Source organism: Oncorhynchus mykiss, chromosome 7, assembly GCF_013265735.2.
Source record: "Oncorhynchus mykiss isolate Arlee chromosome 7, USDA_OmykA_1.1, whole genome shotgun sequence".
NCBI lineage: Eukaryota > Metazoa > Chordata > Actinopteri > Salmoniformes > Salmonidae > Oncorhynchus > Oncorhynchus mykiss.
In genome coordinates, this window is record NC_048571.1 from 77,512,516 (window position 1) to 77,527,590 (window position 15,075).

The 15,075-nt window shown below is 42.3% G+C and overlaps 1 protein-coding gene across 11 annotated transcripts in view; it reads right to left on the reverse strand.

The window, feature by feature from the left end:
• LOC110528539 (ral GTPase-activating protein subunit beta) overlaps window positions 1–14,848 on the reverse strand; it is a 54,661-nt gene extending 39,813 nt beyond the window's left edge. For 2 of the 11 annotated variants that reach the window (XM_036984119.1, XM_036984117.1), the window contains exons 1-10: window positions 14,577–14,848; window positions 6,585–6,798; window positions 4,557–4,759; window positions 3,528–3,697; window positions 2,907–3,093; window positions 2,518–2,649; window positions 1,736–1,917; window positions 1,289–1,336; window positions 396–494; window positions 2–58 (exon numbers count right to left, since the gene is read on the reverse strand). In XM_036984119.1, coding sequence (XP_036840014.1) covers window positions 2–58; window positions 396–494; window positions 1,289–1,336; window positions 1,736–1,917; window positions 2,518–2,649; window positions 2,907–3,093; window positions 3,528–3,697; window positions 4,557–4,759; window positions 6,585–6,761 — 1,255 coding nt within the window. In that variant the 5' untranslated portion in view covers window positions 6,762–6,798; window positions 14,577–14,848. The remainder of the gene's footprint in view (window position 1; window positions 59–395; window positions 495–1,288; window positions 1,337–1,735; window positions 1,918–2,517; window positions 2,650–2,906; window positions 3,094–3,527; window positions 3,698–4,556; window positions 4,760–6,584; window positions 6,799–14,576) is intronic. The other 9 variants (XM_036984116.1, XM_036984114.1, XM_036984120.1 and 6 more) reach the window with 8 other exon arrangements.
• Between the last annotated feature and the right edge of the window lie 227 nt (window positions 14,849–15,075).

Sequence of the window (15,075 nt, forward strand, 5' to 3'; positions counted from 1 at the left end):
CCATATGAGGGAATGGAATGAAGCCTTTCTCGGAAATTGTTCCTAGACACGGCGGCACCTGAGGGAAAGAAAGTGGTCAAAGTACAGCTTGGAATATCAGAATGCCGACCAACCAACCATGACAACATTCACCTGCTATTTTTGGCAAGTGGACACGGCCATCGATCGAAATGAAGAATCAAAAACAGCTTTGGCAGTTTCTCATTCTGAAACAGTGAATGTTTTTTTCCTTCATAGATGTCTACGAGTATGTTGTTTTTCATGACTGGAAGTGTGGCACCTTTTTGTCTTATGCCCAAACACCGTTATAGGAAATCCTGTTTGTTATGCAAATAGACCCTTGTGCAATGTTAATGATTGGATTTGATTGGGTTAGGTCCGGTTTAGTAGTGTACCTAGAGAGGGAAGTCTGTCACGTATATTGCTCCTAGGAGAAACTGTCACTCCTGACGGGGAGAGAGACACTAGTGCTGTTTCTGGGGAAGAAGAAGAAACTAGAACAATAGTTTTTTTTTAAAGAACAGGAAAATGACAAAAAAGCTGAAACACAAAATGTAGGTTTAGTTGTTGGGCCAAATTATCGCTCAACAAGTTATAGTAGGTATTTATTAAAGACATTCTGTGTTTGTGTACTGTAACACAATTGTCCACATAGATAATAAATGGTCTGTGATTTTCAAAACGAGCGTCTACTACTATTAACCAAAAGATACATTTTTTCTAGCTTGCAACACTACTTCAAATGTATGTGCTCCAGTTTCTTTAAACATGGGGATGTCAAGAGATTTAGGGAAGTATATACCCTGCGTGACAGTGCTTCGATAAAGTATAGGGCCAAAATGCAGAGAGGTCTGCTTGATTTCAGAAGTACAAACATGGTTGAAGTCTAAGACTGTTGGGTGGTGTAGACCAGGGCAGTCCAACCATGTTCCTGGAGAGATACCCTCCTGATAAGGGTTGGAATGAAAACCTACAGGACGGTAGCTCTCCAGGAACAGGGTTGGAGAGCCCTGGTGTAGCACAATGGGCACAAGGCAGTAGAGAAATGAAAGGAGAAAATTACAATAAAAAGCTCTTTTCAATTGAAAATGGCTGGTTCTTGTTGAAAAGCCAGTAAAAAAGATAGGACAAGGTGGTGGGTCAACCCATTTACAAAACCCTTTAGTCGTTGCTGGTCATAAAATCAAGGTGGTACTAAGTCAAATGACATCTTTCCATGATCAACGTCAACAAAATCAGAGCCCTTCCACCCTTCATTTGAATGACAAAGACGCAGTTTATTAAGTACCATAAGAGGGCAGTTTCTCTCGAATCTCTCTCTTTGCGACCCCGACACCTAGAGGGGAGGAAATATGTACATGATCTCTTGGTTAGAAGTGCTCCAGCAATAACACGACAACTTGCTCTGAAGGGATTGGATCGGTGGAAGAAATATAGCAAAATCTCCAGCTAGCCTGTCAGCGAACAAGATGGAACTACTATCACACCTATACAATTTTTAAGAACCCATATTCAGAAATCGTCTCGGAGTAAGGAATGCTGATCTGGAAACAGGTCCCCCCCCTGTCGATGTCATCTTATTATGATATATAAGGGAAAACCTGATCCTAGATCAGCACTCCTACTCTGAGACGCTTTGTGAATATGGGCCCAGATCTACAGTACATTAATTGCCAAAGTCAAATGTAACAGTATGAAGAAAAAGCACCGCTAAGGTGAGATGAGGTAGTCTTACCCAGGAAGGCATCCACCAGGCAACTGACCCCCCTCATGGCCCTGAAAAAGATCTGGGGCAGCTGCTTGAGGCAGGGGTGATGCTGGATCACCTCCTGGGGCACGCCGGTCACCCCCAGCAGCTGCTCCTGGAATTTTGGCGTGGAGCTGACCGTCAAAGGGCTGCTGAGGTCCACCGGGTTACTGCAAGAGAAGGAGCAGGAGGGTGGACTTTTAACATTGGGGTGCAAAAATGGGTCCTGAGCATGTTATTTCTCTCCACAACCCAGCCACGAGAGCATAACAGTTACATTGATGTAGCCTAATAGATTATTCACGACAATATGTTCCCAGATCAATTTCTTAGATCATCTGGGGGTGCAGTTTAAAATCATTTTCTTGTACCTTTGGATAAAAATAAAATAAAGTGTGAGGTCCATCCAGTATGATCAGGTAATAATTTGTTATTCTTATCATTTACTTAAAAAAAAATAAAAAAATTATAGGTATTTTCTTAAAACTGCATTTTTGGTTAGAGCCTGTAAGTAAGCATTTCACTGTAAGGTCTCTACACCTGTTGTATTCAGCGCATGTGACATAAAATGTGATGTTTGACGTTCTTCACCAAAAGAGAACAAACAGTGTGATCCGTCTCGGATGATGATCCAAAAGTCATCCCAGTATTATTTTATTACACTAAAATGAGGTCATCGGGGAGTATTTATACTGAATCCAGTCCAGGTGTAACAGTAACAACTCCCATTCTGTGATACAGACCCAGAGAGCTAGCTGTGTGGAACTCACCTCAGCATGTGCAGAAAGCGGAACCAGGTCTGAGCCACACAGTCGTTGTCCATCTCAATAGGGATGAGGTTGGCGTCCTCCTCTAGGACTTTGAACGGAGGGAAGGACGGACCGTAGGTGAACCGTAACAGTCTGTACCAAAACAGAACATTTACGTTACACATTTACACCTTCCATTTCATCCATTTCTTATCTGAACATTAACAAACATTTAATATCTAGAATTGACTGCTGAGAGAAAATGACTCCTGCCTGTAATCCAACTAGTTTGTCCTACCTGAACTTGAGCACTCACATTTGTTTCAAAACGTTACGTCCTATTGAACGGGACCCATATGTGTTTGAGCGCTGCGCTTAAACAAAAGCCTGCAAACACAGGGTTTGGCTACCTGGAAGTGAGAGCAGCGATGACCTTGCTCCACTGCTCCACCACGGGCGGGTGGTGCCTCCAGTTGGCCAGCATCTCCCTGGCCGTCTTCCAGTAGGGCGGTGTGGGGAAGCAGCGTGTGCAGGCCATGAACCACACCTCAAACAGAACGCTGATCAGCTTCTCAGCCAGCTTCTCCGCAATCCCACCTGAGAGAGATGGGGACCAGGGGTTAGTAACTTTGAATAGGAAGAATGGGTGAATACTCATCATCCAACATTTCTAGGTGTTCTAGGTGCATAAAATAGCATATGAGAAAGAACAACGCGTCTTCATTTGGAACTAAATAGTCATGTTAGCAACAAAGCCAAAATCATTATGGGACAAATCCTAACATCTACCTATTAGTTATGCATTCATATCAATGGAAGACCAAGTAGAAATTTGACTTAGTGGATGTGAGAAGTTCCTCACGACACTACGAAAAGTATCAAAGGCTGCTTTCACAAAGGCAGCCCAATTCTGATATTTTTCCACTAATTGGTCTTCTGACCAATCAGATGTTGATGATAATTGGGCAAAAGGTCAGAATTGGGCTGCCTGTTTAAAGGCAGCCTAATTGCATCTGTTCTGATGGACTGACCTCCAACAGTGGGCGGGGCTAGCAGAGTGTCATTGATGCGCAGCAGGAATAGCAGCAACACCTCCCAGGTCTCCCGGGCCATGCCGCTGCCCGACTCCCTGGCCAGCTTCAACACTGCCGTCAGCACCTGTTGGCACAAGCGGAAGTGCATGGGGCTGTAGTGCTCCGGCCTGAGAGAGGAGGGAGGGAATAGAGCGAGTTAAAGACCACTTTTATAAAGAGAAGTCTGTAATAAACACTCCATTGACCATTCCCTCTTCCATACTCCCGTTCTCTCCAAGCCTTGCAGTTTGCTTTGATGAACTAATGAAGGGTATCTGTCCCTATTTGGAATTACCATTTTGCATAAGCAATGTACTGCAACTTAGAGGTTGGAGCCTTAAGGTCAAGACGTTGTAATGTAGAACATTACATAAGATACCCCATAGTTAGCGGCTTGCTAGAGCGGAGACACACAGTTAGCGGCTAGCTAGAGCGGGGACACACAGTTAGCGGCTAGCTAGAGCGGGGACACACAGTTAGCGGCTAGCTAGAGCGGGGACACACAGTTAGCGGCTAGCTAGAGCGGGGACACACAGTTAGCGGCTAGCTAGAGCGGGGACACACAGTTAGCGGCTAGCTAGAGCGGGGACACACAGTTAGCGGCTAGCTAGAGCGGGGACACACAGTTAGCGGCTAGCTAGAGCGGGGACACACAGTTAGCGGCTAGCTAGAGCGGGGACACACAGTTAGCAGCTAGCTAGAGCAGGGACACACAGTTAGCGGCTAGCTAGAGCGGAGACACACAGTTAGCGGCTAGCTAGAGCGGAGACACACAGTTAGCGGCTAGCTAGAGCAGAGACACACAGTTAGCGGCTTGCTAGAGCGGAGACACAGTTAGCGGCTTGCTAGAGCGGAGACACACAGTTAGCGGCTTGCTAGAGCGGAGACACACAGTTAGCGGCTAGCTAGAGCGGAGACACACAGCTAGAGTGGAGACAGACAGTTAGCAACTAAATAGAACGTAGACAACAGACACACAGCTTGTACCTGGGCATGAAGAGGTTGTAGAGGTGTTTGAGGATGGTCTGCACGTAGAGGTTGGGCTCCTTGACGATGGGCTGGGGGATGGAGTCGCGAGGAGTGATCAGCGCCATGATCCAGTCAGTGTAGACGTCCACGCACAGCTTGACCGTGTCCCCGTCCAGGGGCAGAGTCAGGCCGTAGCACAGCACCTCCATCGTCCATTTCACCTGTCAATCACAGAGAACTATGTTGTTAGAAAGAGGTGGATACACGGGGACAAGCTCGACAGTCAGATGTCAGTGATTGCTGAATAGACGGGGACAGTCAGATGTCAGTGATTGCTGAATAGATGGGGACAGTCAGATGTCAGTGATTGCTGAATAGATGGGGACAGTCAGATGTCAGTGATTGCTGAATAGATGGGGACAGTCAGATGTCAGTGATTGCTGAATAGATGGGGACAAGATGGATGAATGTTTTATCACTTGAAAGTGAATCAAAATAAAGATGGCCTATTTGTGCATTGAGTTAAAAAGAAAAGTGTTTAGGCCTAATTATGATGATTGTTGTGAAATTAAATCATTTCAAACACAGGGGTAAAGGGATGGGTCATCTAACTTTGAAAGGTAGGTGAAGTAGAGCCTGGTGGAACCAGCCTTGCTGTGTTCACCATTCAATAATCACGTCACAAGTCAAAACAGGAAGGTGAACACAGCTGTTTGGCTGGTTCCACCACGCTGTGAACTATCAATTTATCTACCAAATATAGTATTATCCTAAAATACTACCATCTCAAAAATGGGATAGTTGTACAAAACACAAGCTCTATAGGCCATTACTGTGTGAGTTGCACTCACAGAGCCCAGTGCTATGTTAAGAGAATTATCAGGCGAACTAAAACAAGGAGGAATGACAAGGAGGCACTTAGTAAGGGCATGCGTGCATTCTTTGGCAGACGGCTTACATTTTTCCTTCGCCTGGCCCTATTACAATCAAGCCTTATCTAAATGGCTACTGGGACAGGGACTGGCTCAAGGAGCCGTAGTCCACTGGGGTGAAGAAACAGTCAATAAAGTTGCAGAGGTTGAATGCCCCAGGGGGACACACAGGAAATCCTCTCAATGTTATCAGGCGAGCCCAGAGACCTGGGGCTGTCCGAGCTACAAGGCTAACATGAGGAGGAAGTGAGCAGTACAGACAAAAAAAATGGGGACAAAAGCCAAAGACTATTTTTCACCCAGCAACAAATCAGAGAGAGAATAGATTTGAAAACACAATGGAATGTAGAGGGGGAGGTGTGTGTTTCAGTCAAGTGTGCAGTTATAAACAAAATAAGAAAAAAATAAAAAAAACTGTTTCCATTCACCAGGAGGTAGTTTCTAATGTGCAGGTGACCGTTCAGCCTCCTTGGTTTTGTAAAAATAAGGGACAGAAAAAGCCTAGCCCATCAAGGGCGTGTAAGGGTCATGTAGCTTATGTTCTGCCTATTTCCTCAAAAACAAATGTCAGAGAAACTTGGCGCTAAAGAGGGAAGAAACGCTTACTTTTCAATAGAATAATGAATGAAGTGGACCTTGACAATACCATCACCATACTTAGAGAAAAAAATATACTACCTTAGAAAGTCATAGGTATTCTAACTTGACTTTCTATTCCCCTTGAATAGAACACCGCAACACTTGGGCCACGTCAAGTCAAATCTCAGCCTACAGGGAGGAGCGTGGTGGTGCTAGAACAACAACCTCTCTCTCAACATTAGTAAGACCAAGGAGCTGATCATGGACTACAGGAAACAGAGGGGGGGCAAGCCTGTATATAGTATGCTTACTTACTTATTGTTTCCTTCATACCTCTTCACATTTCTCGTGTTTTTTTCTAGTAACACATTGTTATTGATTATTGCATTGCTGGGTTTTGAGTTTGCAACAAAGGCATTTCACTGTACTTTTGCACGCATGAGACATTAAAACTTGAAACTAAGTCTTCACCCTTATGGCTTAGTTACACCGATCCGATTCAGCTCTGCCAAAACAACTGTGCAGTTTTGCCTACCTCTTTGTCGGTCTTGAGCAGGCTGTCAGTGGACGGAGTGCCCAGGGTCACCCCCAGGGGTTTAACCACTGCATTGGCCACATCGCGCCCAACTGCCGGAGGGTACGAGTGAAGGACACTCAGGTGGCCCTGGTCGCTCTGCACCACCAGGTGCAGAGACCTCCACTCCGAGTACATGGTGATGGCCTTTGCTTCTACTGGGTCGGATTGCTACCTGTGTATACAGAGAGGGGTTAAGTCAGAATAACTACAGAGTGGACTGATGGCTCCAGCCTGAAGCAGACTTAGTTGTAGCTGTTTGTAACTTGAATAAAACATCCATAACCATTACATATACTGAACAAAATATAAAAATGCAACATGCAACTATTCCAAAGATTTTACTAAGTTACAGTTCATAAGGTAATCAGTCAAACGAAATAGATTCATTAAGCCCTAATCTATGGACTTCACATGGGTGGGCATACAGTGCATTCAGAAAGTAAAAGGCACATGACAGCCCACTTGGAGTTTGCCAAAAGGCACCTTAAGACTCTCAGACCATGAGAAACAAGATTCTCTGGTCTGATGAAACCAGGATTGAACTCTGTGGCTTCAATGCCAAGGGTCACATCTGGAGGAAACCTGGCACCATCCCTATGGTGAAGCATGGTGGTGGCAGCGTCATGCTGCGGGGATGGTTTTCAGCGGCAGGGACTGGGAGACTAGTCAGGATCGAGGGAAAGAGGAACAAAGCAAAGTACAGAAAGATCCTTGATGAAAACGTGCTCCAGAGTGCTCAGGGGTGATGGTGGGGTGATGGTTCATCGGCCAACAGGACAACAACCCTAAGCACACAGCCAAGACAACGCAGAAGTGGCTTCAGGAAAAGTCTCTGAATGTTCTTGAGTGGCCCAGCCAGAGCCTGGACTTGAACCCAATCGAACATCTCTGGAGAGACCTGAAAATAGCTGTGCAGTGACGCTCCCCATCCAACCTGACAGAGCTTGAGAGGATCTGCAGAGAAGAATGTGAGAAACTCCCCAAATACTGGTGTGCCAAGCTTGTAGCATCATACCCAAGAAGACTTGAGGCTAGAGTCTCTGCCAAGGGTGCTTCAACAAAGTACTGAGTAAAGGGTCTGAATACTTATACAAAATGTACATAAGTTTCCCAAAAATTAAAAAAACCTGTTTTCACTTTATCATTATGGGATATTGTGTATAGATTGAGGGGGGAAAACGATATAATCCATTCTAGAATAAGGCTGGAACAAAATGTAGAAAAAAGTCAAGGGGTCTGAATACTTTCCGAATGACCTTTTCATGTAGCTTGAAAAGTCAACATATGTCAAAGGCGAACTATGCGTGATAAGGCACATTTGAAGTAGACGAACGCTGTGCATAGGCGCTAGATATATAACAAGTTAACATTGAACTGAAGAGAGCCTCGGCCTGTTATTTCCAGAATGATCTGAATGGAATGCTGACAGAAAGGGCTTCACTGAGTGCCAAAATCACACTTGAACTGGACTGCCCACCTGCACGGACTCTCCACACATGGACTCACACAGATATACAGTACACTCATCCACACACACCACAACTGCTGCTATCAGACTCTTACATTATGCATTATTTAGCAATAATAATAAAACACTTGCCCTCCAATCCCTGAAACACATAAAAATGTGACTATAAATTTAGTTAAAAGCTTCCGAGAAAATGTTTATTCTATTCTACTATGCCATTTACTTTATGTTCGTATTCTTATCTACTATTATGGCATTGTTGAGAAGGAACCTGCGAGTAAGCATTTTATTGGATGGTACCATGTCTATCCTGTACAGACCACTAATACAAGGAACATCAAACATTCAGGCTGTGCAGCCAATACGCTCTAGTCTAGAGCACTCGGTTAAACTGTGTTTGAGAGCATTTTTAACCTCTCTAAAATGGTTATAATGAGAGAATTATATTGTTGTTGCAATACACTATCATCTTAACTTGACATGTCAAATTACTTTGCCATATTCAGTTATTGTATATTGTGCTAATTTCCTTAAAATGTGGACAGTTTGTGTTACTACCTTACACAAGCTTGCATTTTCACCCCATAAAAATGGAGTGGAATTACACATGCTTTTTACCTCAGATTGCTGACGTTAGTATAAAAAAGTTTATAGTCATCATGACATAACATGCTGACCAGACCGCACACGTGCGTTGATTTTGTGGCCCCACACCAGACGCGATCAGGGACACGCAGGTTGAAATATCAACACAAACTCTGAACCAATTATATTAATTTGGGGACAGGTCAAAAAGCATTAAACATTTATGGTAATATAGCTAGCTAGTTTGCTGTGGCTATTGTCCTGGGATATAAACATTGGGTTGTTATTTTTCCTGACATGCACAAAGTGCTCTACTCTGACTAATTAATAATGATTAATAATAAGGGTTCTTCTTATTCATCTTTGGGCTTTATATGGTGGTTGGCAACCAACTTTAAGGTGCATTACCACAATCGACTGGCCTGGAGTGTAGACCTTAGTTTCTTTCAATCACCCATGTGGGAATATGCTCCTAAAAACCAATGAGGAGAAGCATGACTTGCAGCGCGTCGAGTGTCATAAATAGAACCAAGTTCTATTTCAGCGCCTGGCAACGCAGACGCTGGTGAACAATGTTGTTGCAATGATTGAACAACATGTATGTGTTCATTTATTTTGTAACGCACGCGACGGTCTGGTCAGCATGTAAGATTGATTGCTTAAAATAGATAAATATCTTTGGTTTTGTACCATTGATTTAGTCACACACTCTGGGATGCTCAGGACTTAGAACGCAGAGTTAATGAAATGGCACGGACAATTCGGGGTGGTCGCTCTATAAAAGGTTGCTGGCCACACACCAATACATGGATTTCACGGTCAAACTTACACTTAAAACAGTAGTCAACCGTTGTCACTGTTGAGATCCTGTGCCGCGTCGTGATTATTTTAAGTTAACAGAAAAAGTAGTCTGTTCCCTTTCCCGTGATGGCAGCCTCTTGAAATCAACATTGGACATTCCAAAATACGTATTTATACCACACCCTGATCTGTTTCACCTGTCTTTGTGCTCGTATCGACCCCCCTCCAGGTGTCGACCATCTTCCCAATATCCCGTTATATTTCTACCCGTGTTCTCCGTTTGTCTGTTGCCAGTTCGTCTTGTCAGGTCTTACCAGCGTGCTTTCCGGTCTTCCTTTTTCTCAAGTTCTGTTTCCTAGTTGTTTTCCCGGTTCTGACTATTCTGCCTGCCCTGACCCCGAGCCTGCCTGCAGTCCTGTACCTGCCTGACTCTGACCTGATCATGAACTCCTGCCTGTCCTCAACCTGCCCTTTGCCTGCCCCGTGTTTACAATAAATATCTGAGAACTGTACTATCCGCCTCCTGTGTCTGCATATCCTGAGTCGTGATAATATAAGCCTTCTACAAGTTCTCAGCTAACCAACCATGCATAGGTTATTCTAAGTTTCCGTGTGGCCTTTGAAAAGTGTTAAACAGCGATACACCCCAAACATCTGCCCCCTGTTCTACTGATTTCAGCGTAATATCGAAGGGATTAACAAAAAAAAAAAAGTGTTGCATTACACTTACCATGTTGGCGAACCACTTGACTCAAAATGCCTTGTCAACATGAAGCAGCGATAGTGTCATTTTCAATTTAAGTTTTAAGAATATAAATTGAATTTTCCTTGCGAAGCACAGTCCCCACTTTAAATCTTTGACAAATGCATTATTTTTATTATTAGGAACACGACTCCTCTTACAGCATTTAAGCTAGAAATGCCACTTAAACATGTAGACTGGTCTGGATTGAGTTGCTTACATACATTTTTTTAAATATACTTTTTAAACTATTAAACATTGTCCATCTTCATCCACGGTCATGGGACTTTTTTCAACATTCTAAATCTCCCTATTGTGACATCACTTTCAACATTCTATTCACTGTAGATGCATTTTTTTGACACAAGTCTGAAACTTTGACCACTTTGTCAACAACTTAGACAAAAAGTTAGAGGGCATGACATCTTGGTCTACTTCCCTTCTATTCAAATCTGAAATCTGAACAGAATTATCTGGTACCAATAAAACGTTAGTTGTTTTAGTAACCGCATCAACATTTTCTGTAACTTTTTATACAAATCTGAAATCGGAACTGAATAGTTTGTTACCAATAAAATGTCACAATAAGGTACAGAGCATTCTATTTTCCTACTAGGGGGCAAGGAGACCCGCAGCTCCACTAAAACCATTGACAACTGCGTGCCATTTTCAAGGGGTTATTAAATAAAATGCTAACTATTTGGTTGTAATATCATCACCTCTTGAAGAGCATAGTCAGAACTCTGCATCCTTTTCTTGATCAGGAAACATAAATTGAGCATGTCATTTCAGATATGTGAGGGTAGCCTCACAATATCAGTCACTATTTGACAGGCGACAATATCAGTCGCCTGTCAAATTGGCTAGCTAGCTTGCTAATAACAGATCACATCAACATGGCTAGATAACAAGCTAACTGTCAGGGGAGAAATTAGATGGCTATATCCAAAACTTGTTTGATTTGCTTGCCATCCATAGTGGTGATGACAGTAGTCCCTGACAACTTTAGCAGGATGATGTCTTGCACATTCATCTTCTGCCCATCCTACCATTCCAGTGTTTAATTTCTATATTGTAATTACTTTTCCATCATGACCTATTTATTGCCTTACCTCTCTTATCCTACCTCATTTGCACATGCTGTATATAGATTTGTCTACTGTATTATTGATTGTATGTTTGTTTATTCCATGTGTAACTCTGTGTTGTTGTAGGTGTCGAACTGCTTTGCTTTATCTTGGCCAGGAACTGCTTATCTTTATCTTGGCCAGGTCGCAGTTGCAAGTGAGAACTTGTTCTCAACTAGCCTACCTGGTTAAATAAAGGTGTTCTCAACTAGCCTACCTGGTTAAATAAAGGTTAAATAAAATAAATAAAATGTCTAGCTCTTTCCAAAAAGCCTAACCTCTGATGAAGCAAGCCAACTGGCTGCCCTCACATACCTGAAAATACATGATCAATTGATGTCAGCACAATAAATGTTTGTCAGGAGCTTCATGAAATGAGTTTCCATGGCCAAGCAGCCGCACACAAGCCTAAGATCACAATGTGCAATGTCAAGCTTTGGCTGGTGTGGTGTAAAGCTTGCCACCATTAAGACTCTGGAGCAGTGGAAACGCATTCTCTGGGGTGATGAATCAAGCTTCACTATCTGGCAGTCAGGGGGTGGGGGGGGGCACCTCCATGATAATGCCCATGATTTTGGAATAAGATGTTCGACGAACAGGTGACCACATTTTGGCCATGTCGTGTAGTTGTCAATGGTTTTAGCAGAGCTGGGGGTCTCCCCCCCCACACACACTGCCATGTTGACCACTACCCCAAAAAGTCTGACAAACTTAGTGTATGGAAGCTTCTTCTACTTCTATGCCTTCCAAATCAGAAAGCCAAACATGAATAGCTTCTACCAATTAAGAGTTAGAGCAGTTTTAGTAAACCATGAACTGCTTTCATTAGATGCAGTGTCAGAAGCTAGCAGATTTATTAGCGACCAACAACCACAAATTACAATACATCTACACCACATTTTGAAGTTCACTTTCCTTGCTTTGTCTAACACTATCATGAATCTAGAAAATATGTTTTGTGGGTACAGTATTTATTTATAGCACAAATGTTTGTTAGCATGTTTCTCACACTGGCTTTAGTCATGAGGAAGCATGCCTGCCAAGGCAACTGCAGGGCGGTATGGGTGACTCCGAGGGAGACAACTTCTTCATAGCAACAACTGTAGTTTAGACACTGACCACAACTACTTACTAAAACACAACCTACCAGTACTGGCCAACCACACAACTACTTATCACAATTAATGAACCGCACAGCTACTTATCAAAACTACTGACCACACAACTAATGATCACAATCACAACTATTGACCACAACTACTGACCACAAAGCCTACTTATCAAAACTACTAACCACAGTGACTGGCCACTACCACAACTAATGAAACATCTTACCAAAATGACTGACCAACAAAACTAATGACCACAACAACACAACTACTGACCATGCCCATACTGTAGGGCCCAAAGAACCAGCAGCACAACTACTGCTCTGTACTAGCTATGGTCCTGGTTGTAGCTAGCTAACTCTGGTTCATACCAGCTTTGATCTGGTCTGCACTATAAATTACAACAACTTAAATATGCCTACATTTGCATATAATACAATTATTGGAGGGTAAATCTTGAATATTTCAAGTATGAAACACGAAACCAACTTTCACAGGTTATCCTATTCTATCAACCAACATTTTCATCTACCTACTTTTTCAACTACAGCGAGTCACTACCATTACTACTGCAGACACTACCACTACTATAAGTTATTTAAAAACCATACAACCTTTAAAACAAGCTAGCAAGTACACCACATTTTCTTCAGAAAATTGACTTTTTAGTGATCCCTGTTAGCCTAACAGTCTATTAGATAGACCTACTGATAGCTTTCAGTAGGTCTACATACGAAGCTATCCTCCCATAGTTTTTCACCTACCACAAAAATACATTTAAAGAGCTGGCATCACTAGCACCATCATATGCATCTCCACAGATAATAACCCAAAACATTTTTATCACTACATCATTGTTCAACTAAAATCAAACTTAATTTACCCTGAACGTTTTACAAAAGTAAATCGTGCATTTATTTATCTGAAACCCACAGAATTAAGTGTTTGTCCACATAATCCTACTTTTTTAATTCCCATTTTGTGACAGATGGCTTTGTCCTATGCCTTCCTTCTTTCAGTTCACACGCAAAAACCATAGCTTAGACATTTTTGTGATCTAATTGCCACACAACCCAAAGTAATAAGGTTGATATAGTAGTCTTAAAGTAACGAGGACCAATTATTTTACTACATTTAACGTTGACTATATGTAACTGCTTTGCTTTAAATAAACGTCTTTCAATGACTTTACTTGTAAAGTTACCATCTAGTTTCCAACGGTATTGTACTAAATTAGGTTTAAAAAAATGGCGAATCAGTCAACAAACGTGCTGCGATGGATTTATTTTGTGATATACCAACAACAACAAAAAATCACTAAAACGGATTTGCCCTGCCTACTAATACACCTTTGCAAGCGCCAATGAGTGGACTGGAGACACGCACTGTTCAGGTGCACAGCCGTAAAAGTTCATCACGCAGTAAAAAGTATTATTGAAACTCATAGAAGACATGTACAGCAATAACTAAGTGCACATTTACATCTAGAGATAGCTTGCTATTAGCTAGGTCAGACAAAACGAACTAGTTGTAAGTAAAACATTAACTAGCCAACAGAAATTGTTATGACTCAAGGTTGTTGGCTAGCTAGTTAGGCACAATCTAATTATCTCTATGTACAAAAATAAAAGAAATATTTTAAAAAGCCTGACAACTACATGATAAACTTCGAGAAATCAGTCTCAGATTGAACGAGCCACACACACTGGCTGTTTTGTTCAACTACTAACGATAGCTAACTGGCTGGCTAGCACAGAAACGGTCAGGTCAAACTAGCTCTGGTTCAGGCAGGAAAGTCCAGTTAGCTAGCTGGAAAGTCTCCATGTAATGGAACATTAACGCGTTAGTTGGTTTACAAAATAAGCATTACTTATGGCATGTAGCTAGCATAGTCGAAACTGCACAGAATGCATGGATAACTTGGCTAGTATAGGCAACTTAGTACGCTGTCACAACCCGTAGACACAGGAAAGCTGGCTAGTAAGCAAGTTTGAACCAACTAGCTAAGCTAACGTGGTGTGAACTCGATTCCCTTGTCTCACTGTTATTTTGTAGGCCGCATTAGCTAGATAGTTGGCTAAGCTAGTTAATGAAAACAAGACCAAGACAGCTATTTACCTGTGTCAGAGGGAAAGACTGTCATATCAACCGTCCGTATTCTCAGCAAACTTTACAGTACAAACGACGATATAGCAGAACCATATTTGAAGTAAATCAACATCCAGTGACAAGCATAGCTACATTTGCACCGACGTCATCCAGCTGACGGCTAGCCTGACCACTGAACTGTGTCGGTCACACATCTCATGACTTTAAAAAAAGCCGGCGGGAAAGGGAAGGTTGTTGGAATAATAAAATATACTTCTCAGAATATGCACAATATTTTACACAAGAAAAATAAAGAATCTTAGAATCGACAGTTTAATAACGTTTCTCAAAACAGTTTAATTATGAGCTGTGTAGCCCTTTAAATGTACCCGTTCATAATATTATTCAGCTCAAATGCGCCCTCTATTGGATTTGACCAGTCCACGATGAAAAGGATCTAAGAATTGAAATAAGGAAATATGCTATCGAAGAAGAAAAGGAAACTAGGGAACTAGGAAAGGAAATGAAG